The following is a 12,221-nucleotide window of genomic DNA, read 5'->3' as shown; positions in this document are numbered from 1 at the left end:
GATCTGCACGTTCATCTTCACGTTTTCCTCCTCCAGCTCCAGCTTCTCCTTGCTCAGCTTGCTCACTGTCTTTTCCTTCTTCTCCAGCTCGCTCTACACGCTGCGCAGCTTGTGCATTTCCTCGCTGTTGCGGGTGAAGGACACGCTTCTGCCCTTCTCCTCCTCGTAGCGCTTCTTCATGCTGTGCATTTCCTCCATCACCACCTCCATCCGCTTCTCCATCATCCTCCTCTCCTGGACGGCTCGAGCCAGCTCGCCCTCGTGCTGAGAACGGCTCACTTAGATCTAGCGCAGCCTTGTCTCCACCTCAGCCAGTTGCTGCTCGCGCTGGGAGAGAGTCTGGAGCCGATCTTCTGCCAGTTTTTGACTGTCCTTGGCTTCACGGTGGGCCAGGAGCAGATTGCGGTTGCTAGCCTACAGGCTAGCCAGCTTCTCAGCGTTTCTCTCATCTAGTTCCTTGACTTTTAGCTGCAGCTGGCGGACTTCTTCGTTGTTGGTGAGCAGACGCTGCTTTTCGGCTGCCAGTTGCACATTTTCTCTTTCCAAGGCCGCCTTGATGTCCTAGAGGTGGCTAAGGGAAGTCTAGAGTGCATTGAGTTGCTGCTGGCCGTTGTGGATGATGCTTCTGCTCTTCTCCAGTTCCTCCCGCATCAGTTCGCAGCTGTAGTGAAGCTCGTTTATCTGCTATGTCATCATCTTGGTCTTTTCGACTTCGATCATGAGTGCCCTGTTCTTGCCTGCCAGTTCCTTTTCCACCTTTTAGAACTCAGCTTATACCGACAGTCTTTCCTTCTTCTCTTCCTATGCGCGCCACTTCTCCTGCTCCAGCTGCTATTCCATGCCTCTGAGTCTCTACAGTTGGTTATTTGCGTATTTGAGCTCAACTTGCAGCTGCAGAGTCTGTCTGAAGTACATATCTGCTTCTGGTGATGCTGACGATGACATCTTCTTCTCTGCTTATTCCCTTAAATGCGCAGTTTCTTCTCTCAAACGGCCATTCTATGCTGTAAGCTAGTTGTTGGCTTGCTCCAGACGAGCAGCCCTTTACTTGAAAGCACGACACTATGCCTCCACATCTCCGTTTCGCTTGTGGACGTCGTTGAACTGCAGGAGAAGTCCTTTGTTCTTGGCCTATGCGCTTGACTTCTATTGCTATAGTCTTGCGATCACTCTTTGCCTCTCCTCGATGGCTAGCTGCGCGCTTGCCATTTGGTCCTGCAGCCTAGATTGCTAGCTCTGAGAGCCTACACGCGCTGGTCTTGGTCGTTCCTCGCCCTATCGTTGCGATCAGCTGCTTCGTTCTTGAGCCTGATGATATCTTTCTGCAAGGATTCTTTCTAGCTCTCGTACTGGGAGAGTCTCGCCTTGTACTCCTCCATTTCCCGCTCCTCTCTATGATGTAGCAGTCTTGGTTGCCAGTTCGTCCATCTTCTGCCTTAGTCCTGCCTCCACGTCGCCAGTCTCCTCGCTGCTGTTTCGTTGTTGGACGCCATTAGCCTGAGGCGTTCGTTTTACCTGCGTGCTCCTTATAGCCTGCTGTTTGCCTATTGCTAGAACCTGAACTTATCGGTTAGAATCTGTCCTTCTCTCTCCTGTGCCTGCTTCTTTATCTACTCTATCTGCCTCCTCGCTAGCTAAAGCTGGTTCCTCATTTACGAGCCTTCGCTTTGAGCAAGCTCAAATGATCGATAATTGGACTATAATCCCTCTATTTTCTTCTGCCGCTTTTGGAGCTCTCCCTCAAGCATTATCCTTTCTTATCTAGCCGTCTTCGCCTGGTTCTCTGCTCGCTGCAGATCCTGGCTTAGAGCTTCCAGTTGCATGCGTGCTGATCTGAGTCGTTATTGAGATCGTAAATCCGTGGTTGAGAGCAGTTATTTCTTCCTTGTTTCCCTTGAGAGCAGCCATTTCCTCCTTGTTTCCCTTGAGCTGGAGGTTTTCCATTGCCATTTCACCTAGCTTCTCTTCAGTTCTTCGATTTCTATCTTGTTCTTGACCAGTTCCGCTTCAGCCTTGCTCCTCCTGTTCTGTTCCTCCACCAGTTGGCGCTGGTTGTAGCCGCCCTCGTTGACTTCTGTCTTGTTGTCGATGCTCTTCTTGTTGCTCCTGCCGTCGTAGTCGTTTTGGTCAGGTTGCTCTTCAGGGCAGCCAGATACCCGTTGTCGAATTTGCGGATTGAGTTGGAGTCTTCGCGTTCCCTCTTGGCTGAGGGATAGCGGCCTGGATTGTAGCTGGTCACCGAGTGCGTGTCTTTTCCGATCACCGACTGCGTATCCTTGTTGTCCTTCGACGGCACCACGTCATCTAAATATCTGCAAGCATACATCGTTTCTCGTAATACCTGGCGTCCTGAGGGATGCTGAGTCCGCTCATGTTGAGGGAGTTGCTGCCCACCGAGCGTTCGGAAGCCACGATGTGTTCCTCTTTGAAGATGGAGGAGAGGCGGTAGGTGAGGCGGCACTCCTGGTCGCTGGAGACGTGGAGACTCATGGGGACGGTGAAGACCTGCGAGCAGGAAGCCCTGTAGTTGTCTGTGTCGAGGATGCAGCGGAGGTCGAGGGGGCAGCTGGCTAGCTTTTTGGGCGATCCGGTGAAGACCATATTGGCGATGAGTTCCGACTCCTTGGGCTGGAAGTGGCGTTGGTCGTAGTTGTAGACGATGGTGGAGCAGTTGGAGAGTTTTTCGTTGACTGCAATCTCTGCGGCTGGGGCGGGACGCATGTCGATTTCGTTTTTGGTTTCGATGCTCTTGGCGTTGCGGCGCCACATGAACTTGAGCTTGCAGGGCAGCGGCACCCTCCCGAAGAACTTGATGATCTCCAGCGTGAACTCGTACTTGAAGGCCTTCTCGCCCGGCTTCAGCTCGTTACGCAGTCCCAGGTTGCTCATTTAAATATTATATTAAACACTCGCACAAACCACCACCCGCCTACCAAAACGCACCCTTCCTACTTCACTCAAAGTAGCTGCCCTTATCCCATCATCAGCCATTATAAGAGCTATTTATAATCGATGGGCAACGCGGAGGGCGGGCGACTCAATCCCGGCATCGTGGAGTACATGACTGAGGAGTTCGAGAGGGTGGTCGGCGAGAAGGGCAGGAAGCACCTTATCCTGTCGGAGGTCCTTGAGGTGCACCCGCACGAGGATTACCCCTTCGACTTCCGCCACCTGGGCATCCTCTTCGTCTGCGATCGCCACCTCGACGGCCTCTTCTCCATGGAGGACTTCGAGCACTTCGCGCTGTGGATCCAGCTCAACCTTTCCTCGGTGCAGATGTACGAGTTCAAGTCGCAGCTGCAGGCAAGGACCGTCGCCAGGGTGATCGAGACGCTGGAGAGGCGGGAGGGCGAGGCGGCAGTGGTGGGGTGGGTACGGGTGCGCTTAGATAGTTCATGCGGATGCTGCTGGCCGACAAACCGACGCGGGTGATCCGCGGAAGCACCTACGTCAAGATCGAAGCCATCAAGATGCTCTACGAGATCCTGAGCGTGAAGATGATGAGCGACCTCGATATCCAGTCCTTCTTCTTCCTGGTGAAACGGTCAGCTGAAGAATTGGGATTCCCCGTTGAAGAGGTCAGGTAGGCGGAAGAGGAGGAGGATTTTGACGAGTACATCGAGATCACTGTCTGCAAGGAGTTCATCCTGCACTTCCTGAAGGGAGCTGCGAAGATCCTCAAAGAAATAGGATACAGCAATTCCCTCATTTGATTGCCCATGCCAGCTATAGATTATTACATTATATGGGTTAGGCATTGATCATTTTTCGATCATTTGAAGTAGTGGCGCCACCGTTTGAAGGTGGAGTGGGATACGCCCACGAGGGAGGTTAGCTAGTTGAGGCTGCTTCCGAACTGTGAGCCTTTAGTCACGAATTACAGCAGGATTTTCTTTTAGAAGTCGAACCACCCTCGCTATTTCCTCGCCGTCTTCCCCTCCACCAGTCTCTTCACCGTCCTGTATATCTTCTACCACTATTCCCTGTGCTCTGGCCTGATGCCCTCGAACGGGGAAGTTTAAGGGAAAACTGAGGGATTGAAGGATGAGTTGTTGCCTCTGGGCTGGAACACAAATTACTCCTCACTATCGTCCTATTTCATGCTCTAAGGAGTGGGAAAATTGTCTATTTGGAAGGAATCCTCCAAGCCATCGAACAGACTGTCATCCAAGACGTCTATGTCCCCGCAAGTTTCCACCTACTATTATGTCTTCTTTAATTTTGGTTTCCTCCCACGCTTCTTCCTTATGACAGCCTATCCATTAGGCTGCACTTGCGTTCTCTCTAGCAGGATTAATGCTGATGCTAATATCAAGCTTTTTCAGGATGATGTGATTGCTTTTTTCAGCGGAGCCAGCTACTGTCTGACGAACTTCCTCACAACCTGCATGATGTTTCCCTCCTTTTCTTCTGCAAAGAGTCGGGAAAGCCTTCTCTTTCTCACTTTGGGTGGTCTTTGAGGAATGAATTCAGTCGATTCGATCATTATGCTCTCAATTATATGCATTTATTATGTGGGAGACTTTATTTGGCTGCCATTTATAAATATGAGGAAGGGGATAGTAAAGTAGGAAAATCATGCTCTGGAGGCCAGCTCAGGAGTGGCTCTGCTTCCCGCCCGCATGTCTCGTGAGGTTTTCATTACTTTGTCCAGCCTGTTCAGGGAGGGCCTGGCTGGTCTGCGCTCCGTGAACATTTAGCTGGCGTTGAGGACGATGCTTTTGAGGATGCTGGTGCGTTTCTCCTCCCTCGGTTCGTAGTTCTTGAGGGCCCGCTCTACTCTTTCCTGCATGCGGGAGTAGTGGGTGATGCACTATGGATGCTGCCCATCGGCTAGACTGCCACCCGACTCACCCTTGGCTTCAGCAGCCTAGAGGAAGAGAGCGGAACCGATGCTGTGAGGCTCTACAGCTTGAACTTAGCCTTGCTGGTGGAAAGAGGAGTGGAGCCAGAGATGTCCGTCGAGGATATTCTTGCTATCTTTTACTGATTGCGCTGCAGACTGGCTTTGCGAATGAATCTGCGAATTATCCTTTCATTGGTGCTATTTTTCTTCAGAAGCTACTCATATATCTTTTCTCTCCTCTGTTCCAAGCTCTCTACGTGTGCCTAATCTGCAGTTTTTCCTTTTCCAAGCCAAGAAGGGAGCCATAAAGTCCATACACGAAGTTGCTACGTTGTTTTTGGGCATTTTGGCTTCAGCTTGATGCTTCCTCTCTTCTTTCAGCAGCTAGAATATTTTGTCGATCTTATTGGCTTCACGCCGCTTTTCGGCGTTAGGACAGCGTAGGCATTCCTCGATCAATTTCAGCGAATTGTAGTTGGGCTACTCGGCAGAGGACGCCAACTAAATGGCTTGGACGGATTTGGGATCGGATGGGGCTTTGCATTTGGAACAACAACAGCTAATTTCATACTCGAGGTCTAGCAGAGCCTAATTGCGCTCGGCAGGCCTGGCAGATTTGCAGCTGGACTCCATCATCATCGCCAAGACGGCCTCCAGGATGTCAAGACTGCTGACTTTTGGCTGTTCTTCCACTCAGCCGACTCGAAACTGTAGCAGAACTTGTTCATGCAGGAAGCAGAGGAGGCAGAGGGTGGGGCGTTTGGAGTGCGTTTCAGGTGTTCCCTTATCTTGGCGGCCAGTATCTCTGTTACTTCTGGCGAGTGGAGGTGGATCAAGCTTTCGAAGAAGTCATGCATGAGTGCGCACGAGAAGCACTCCTCCCACTCCAGCAGTTCCTCACGTTTTCGTATGCCTGTTTCGCAGCGTGCAGGATCTGGTCCTTGAGGGGCTGGTCGATGGCCGGCTCGGGTGAAGTTTGGCTCATTTCTATCTCGTTTAATTCTCTACAATTCCACGAGGCAATAAACTCCCTGCTGATAGAATTCATCGTACGGTACAATCATAGTAATCACTCCAGGTCGATGCTGCCGCCCTTCTGCTTGGTCTGCCAGTTGCGCTCCAGCAGCAGACTGATGCTGAGGCCCTCGCAGTCACCACCTTCACCTGCCTGTTCTTTATCTTCAGCAGGTCCTTCTCGGAAATCGCCTCTCCGTCGTAGTTTTCGTTTATCTATGGCACCATTTCCTCGCTCTTGGCGTAAAGCCACAAGTATTCGTTGATCAGCCTCGTGCTCTCCTCCTTGTCGCTCTACAGGAAGGGAATCCCGTTGGAAAAGCATAGCTTTTACAGTTAAATTAGCCCTCCTGCTCGTCTTAGAGTCCTCCTATCGTCTTTAGCCGCTCGTGGATGCCAGGCACGCTTTTCCTTCCGCTTTAGAACGCTCCGAGCAGAAAGAGCAGGCCCTTGGTGTAGTTTTAATCGAAGATGAACTTTATTTCCCACAGCTGGATAAGCGACTTCAGTTCGCTCTTCATCTTCGCTTCTTTCTACTTGCTGGCGGTGGGTGCGTGCTTTCCCCTGGCGAGCTCAACCACCACGAAGGGGATCACTCTGGCGAAGAGTCTACGGTAGTCTGGCGTGGTCGCGTTGAAGAGGATGTCCGAGACCAGGTGGAAGAGCGGAATTAGGTCCTCTCCTATCCTTCCCAGAAGCTATATTGCAACGATTGTGACCACCTCCACTGCACAGTCCAGCCGGGAAATAGCAAACACCATGGCTTACTAAATGTCCTGCTTCTTTCGGCTCAGCTTGTGGATGAGCGTTGAAAAGTACTTGCGCTGCTTGTGATTGAGAATTCCGCGCTGGATGGTGGAGGGAAGAGGAGGCACCCACTCAATGCCTCCCGCACGATGCAGAAAGGCTCGCTGCGGTACGCTTGTCGCCATCGTTCTGTAGATAGGCGTAGGTGCGCCAGCGGTAGTAGGTGTGCTCCAGGCTGAGTGCGGCAGAGTCCAGGAAGGCGAGGAGGGGGGATGCGGTGCGTCGCAAATGTTCCTACATGAAGAGTCCGTGATAAACCACCAACTGGCTTAGTTCTCCCACCATTTCCCTAAGTTCCTTCGGTTCCAGCCACGGCACGAATACTCTTCCTTGCTGGAAAAGCACTCCTTCAAATTGCGAAATATCTTTGCAGTACTATACCCACTCTCTCCCTTCCGATCCACTCACCACTGTGCGCTGATACTCCTCATGAAAACGCTGCGCCTCTTCAACCACCCAAACGACAAGACGCGCGTCCTCACGAACCTGCTCCCGCTGAAGTGCAGCTTGGCTGGATGGGCAGATTGTTGAGGAGAGGGTGGTCTCGACTCACCGCCACGATCTTGGTGGGCGTTGCAGCCACGAAGAAGGGGACGGCGACGATGGCGTTGTGGAAGGCTTCCTTTTCCTCTGCGAACCTGCGCTTGGGGGGTGCCTCGTGCATGCGACTGATAAAGCGAATGATGAGAGAATATTATTAGATCAGAGCTGGCTTCGGTGCTTCTGCAGGGAGGGCGGCTCCTCAAACTCCTCCTTCTTGTGCTCCTGGAGACTGCCGTCGGTGCTGCGGTTGAAGCTCACGCACTCCTCCACCTGCAGCAGGCTCTGCTCCTCCCTCACGCTCACCGAAAGCAGGATGTCCCCCACCTTGCACTTAGCCTCCCGCTGGTCGACTACAGCCAAATCCGTTTGCTCTTGATCCACACGCCGTTGCTGCTTGGATGGCTACCGTCTCCATCTTATAGCATCCATTTTCCATTCTGGAACTGCAGGAGAGCGTGTTTGCGACTGATTGCAGGTTCAGGCAGCGCAAGTTGGCACTCGCTTGACCTCCCAATCATCACCTTCGACGGCCTGTTCAGCAGGACATAGTTGCTGCTGCGGTAGGAGAGCACCCAGAACGACGCCGGCAGCACCTTGCTCTCGGGGGGTTCAGGATTGCGAATCCCTCCTGCTGCAGCTGTTCGAGACGCATGGTGATGGCGAAGGAGGAGTCGTATATCTCCTGGTGCTGCACCACCACTGGCCGGCTGTCTCCTAACACGATTGCCATCCCTATGTAATCACCCTCCTACCTGCCTCGAGGCCGCACCGCTCCAGTTTCCTGAAGATGCCCGCCTTGCTCTGCACGTCCTTCAGCAGGGCTCGCCTCGCTGGCTTCGCGAACTCCCAAATCTTGTCCAGCAGTCTCTCGGATAGCTATCCCCACCGATCGCCCAGCCGGTTCAAGTAGAGAGGCCGCCGCGGGGGTCCTTGCTGAAAAAAGCAGGGGAAAACAGCAAACATGCATGCACTCTGCTTACAGCTTTGCTGTAGGGCGCGAGGTTGAGGGCATAGCTGTGCATTCCCTCCTTTCGGAGACGTCTTCTCCCCTGCCGATCCAGATGCGCGGCTTGAGGAGGGGAAAGTGGGCGGTGGAGTGGGCGCAGACGGTTTACTGGGTGTTGGGCCCCTTGATTTTGATATTGATCATGGAGGTGGACGATATAATAATCTTGATTATCACCAGCCAAAGGAGTCCCCTTTTGCGAGCATCCCCGAGGGGGCAAAGGAGGGAGCGGGGAGGCGAGGGGAGGAGAGGTGATTTGGGAAGGTTATAATTTGGTAATAAGTTATAGAAGAATGAGCAGTGCGCTGATGGTGGAGGATCACTTCCACCTCAAATCGGAATGGCAGCCGGCGGACTCGCGGTCGGAGGTTCGCTAATTTCGCCACAGGCACTCGCTTGAAGTGGCGCAGCTTCAACTTCTCGCAGGAGTACCCATGAGACACCTCGAAGCACTCACAGCACGCGAAGCCTACTCCTTCCCGTGTGTCCGCGCGTCCACAAGTGCACGATGGTGGCCAACTACTGTGCCGGCAACGAGCTGAGGACTGACCTTGCCGTCCTCGTCGAAAAACTCTCAGCAAACTTCTCGGAACTAGCTGCCCACCCCAAGAAGCTATAAATGGCGAAAAGGCTAGAGAGGCAAATCGAACCACTGCTCCACGGCTTCGAGTACCTCTGCCGCCGCACGGGCCCTTCCTCGCCACCCAACGACTCGTTTCCTGGAATAGCTACGGCATGGTGCGCGTATGGCTCCACCAAAATGTGCTAGCCAGTGAACCGGAGTTTCCAGCCTAGGACTAGCAGCAAATGGTCGCCAGCGTCCTTGCTCTGCTCGAGGAAAGTCTCGACCTCAGATTCGCGGAAAGGAACGCAATTAGATCCTTTGAGCAGTTGCTGGAATGCGTGGAGCGCGGAGAGTACCAGAAGATGGGGGGAAGTTCGCGGCGGGTGAAGTTCTAGGAGAAGCGGAGGAGCCTCAGCTGTGCCAAAGCCAGGGTGTTTTCCTGCAGGTGCCTAAGAGCAACAACCTCATCAACAGCAACGCCTCCATTTGCTCCCTCCGCGACGGCTCGCCTCCGACCAACATCAGATTCACTTACAATTTCCAATTCGACCGTTCAAGAGGAACCGGTGCAACACAAGCAACATGAGCTTTCCTCAGAAAGAGGAGCCAGAAGGAACCCCGATCGCAGTTTCACGAACCAGTCGGGCCACAATTCCATCCACAAAAAGCACCAGCTGGAGCAATCGTAGGAGGACTTCACCTAGAAGGGCGATGGGATATAGGAATAGGAGAAGGAGAACTTGCAGCCGCCGCGGAAGGAGTCGAAAACGATGACTTGCATGGTTGCTGCCAAGGAGCATGCCCTGCATCACCACTCTCGCACCTATAGCAACACACTCCTCCAATAAGTATAAACAGATCCGCTTTTCCGGACACAGTAGCTGCACCCTGGCAAGCGCAAGTCTTCTCTGCTGCGACTGTAGCTGTAGGAGGACTTCGACGGCCTGTTCCACTCCAGCGGCGAAGTTTCCTTCGACTCTTCCCAGCTCGAGAAGGAGCTCGAAGGAGTGCTCTGATTTATATCAATTGCCGACCCGCATTCCCTATTAGCATATAATAGCAATGGAAGAGCAATGGTAGGCAATCGGACGCATGAGTCACGAACGATCCCGCAGCAGGATCCGCGCCCTGCTCGGCATGGACGAGCCAGCCCCCTCCCAAGTCAGCCAGGAGGAGGAAGAGGAGGCGGCGGCGCGGGAGGAGGAGGAGAGGCCTCGCCTCATCAATAATGACCCGGTGGAGGAGGGCGAAGTAAAGGTGGAGGAAGTGGACCTCGAAGATGAGAGGAGCCAGCGCGAGATCAGGAGGATCAACGAGTCCAACAGGCACACGCGCATCTTCCTCGATGAATTTTAGAGCTTCCCTCTAATTCCGGAGGCGAGCTGCGAGGACGACGAGGATGATGAAACCGAAATCCAGCAGCTGTTGCGAGCCCTAGGCCAGATAACCAGTCGCAACGATTAAATGAGGCGTAAAATGGGGAGGCCAATCAAGATGACAGTCCCATCCACAGCCTCATCCGCGTCTCTGAGCACGGCGGCAGCATCAACCTCGACCACTCCATAGTCGCCCCCTTCACCATCGTCTCCACCGCCCCCACTAGAAGCCACCAGCTCCTGCATCCCAACTCATAATTGACTCTTCGCCTCAAAATACCCAAGTCACTCCAATCACTATGCTCGCCATCAAGAGAGAGCAGAGACAGCAGCAACAGTAACAGGTAATGAACAGAAAAGTGGTGATCGACTTGTCCGACGAGGACCAACCTCCATCGCCAGTGCCTTCAGTGCATTCAGTGCCTGCAGTGGAAGTAAAGAGGGAGGCGAAGCTGGAGGAGGTGGTGGAGCTTTCGAAGTAGCAGTTCAAGGCTACCAAACTGGCCAGCAGGTCGAACCGCACGAACGTCTTCCACATCGAGAACCCGAGGCCTCGCATAAAGCCAACCATCCAGCCCAAAGGCTGCTCGCTGCCAAACTTCAACAAGAAAATGCAGAGCCGGATGAAGAAGATCCAGAAGGAGTTCGACAAGAGCATCAACATCGCTGACAGGAGGATGATCGACTCCCACTCCACTTCTCTTTACGAATACCTTTGGGAGTTTGCTGGCATCAGCTGTTGGAAATCGCTCCACGAACACCAGTCGCTGTTGGACCTTTACCTCTGCCAGGCACGCTTCCAGAGCTCGCCCATCATCCAGCACCTGCCCTCCGAGCTCTCCAACGACCTCCCCTACCTCATCTACAAGATCTAGACGTGCCCCTTCACCTCTGACTCCCTCTACGGCCACGACCTCGAACGCGCGCTGCTCAACAACGTGATGGCGATGGAGGTTGCCAAGAACTTCCAGCAGACGCTGCTCAACAAGGCGCTCCTCTTCAACCGCTACTACTAGGCCCAACGCGAGCAGGAAGAACGCTACGCCTACTAGTCCACCATCATACGCCCCAAAAAGCGGACAGTGTTCGTGGACCTGTGCGACGACAAGAGGGAAGTGGAGGTGAAGCTGGCAGCTGAGCCAAAGCGGGAGAGCGAGCAAACGAGCCACCCTCGTCCTGTCTCCTTCCTCTTCAACCGCCTTGGTTAGTGATCGTGTGTGTGTGTTGCAAGTGAGATTTGTTGGGAAGGGATGGATCATTTGGGCTGCTGCATGAATATCTGGGAGGGGTCGTTGGGATCGACGAAGGCCTGATGCTGGAACTTGCCGTCGCGCATGTCGTTGTACATGCCGCTGTTCATGGTGAACATCTGCATGTTGCCGTTGAAGCGGCGCACCTCCTTGATGCAGCGGTCCAGGTTCTTGATGAAGGCGTCGCAGCCGCCCTTCATGAACCAGAGCTTGAAGTGGCAGTGGCCCGGCAGCAGGTTCTGGTTGGGCGCGGAGCTCCCCTTCAGGTAGGTGTTGCCGAAGAGCGGGAACTCGACGCTTTCGCCGTAGAGGGTGGCGATGGGGATGTCGAAGGACCAGAAGTCGGCGGTGGGCTTCTCGCTGACGAAGATGATGCGGTGGGAGGTGAGGAAGGCCTACTTGGGGAGAGATCTACTGTGCCCTTCAGCTCCTTCTTGCCCAGGTTGTCGATCTTGACCTCGAACTCGATGTTGCTGCGGAACAGCAGGAACTGCTCCTGGGGGATGGCCAGCGGGATGCCTGCGTTGTTGACCGGCACGTTCAGCGTCATTCTCGATTTATTATATCACCAGATTATAGAGCCTACGCACCACGCCCGCCCACCCACGCCTCCGCCTTGCTCATTATAATTTAATTCGGACTAGATTTGCATGATATTGAGGCTGGCCAAACGCACCATCGCCTTGTGGAAACTGGCGCCCCTCCTATGCCACCCCTTCGCCGACAATCAGAAGCCCTCTCCTCCAAAAATGTTCAGCAAGGCCAAGAAAAAGGCAAGCTTTGAAGAATAGTGGGTGGAGCGTCCTAAGCCTGC

At 53.6% G+C, this 12,221-nt stretch overlaps 1 protein-coding gene across 1 annotated transcript; it reads right to left on the bottom strand.

Moving 5' to 3' along the window:
* Nucleotides 1-11,412: 11,412 nt before the first annotated feature.
* LOC116267950 (uncharacterized) lies at nt 11,413-11,957 on the bottom strand. Its single transcript, XM_031649845.1, has 2 exons — nt 11,865-11,957; nt 11,413-11,802 (listed from the first exon to the last, which is right to left on the bottom strand). Exons 1-2 carry the CDS (start codon nt 11,955-11,957, stop codon nt 11,413-11,415), a joined length of 483 nt encoding a protein of 160 aa, XP_031505705.1.
* Nucleotides 11,958-12,221: the final 264 nt, after the last annotated feature.

The sequence above is a fragment of the Nymphaea colorata genome, unplaced genomic scaffold (genome assembly GCF_008831285.2).
Source record: "Nymphaea colorata isolate Beijing-Zhang1983 unplaced genomic scaffold, ASM883128v2 scaffold0021, whole genome shotgun sequence".
NCBI classification, from domain to species: domain Eukaryota; kingdom Viridiplantae; phylum Streptophyta; class Magnoliopsida; order Nymphaeales; family Nymphaeaceae; genus Nymphaea; species Nymphaea colorata.
This window is presented reverse-complemented; position numbering and strand designations above follow the sequence as displayed.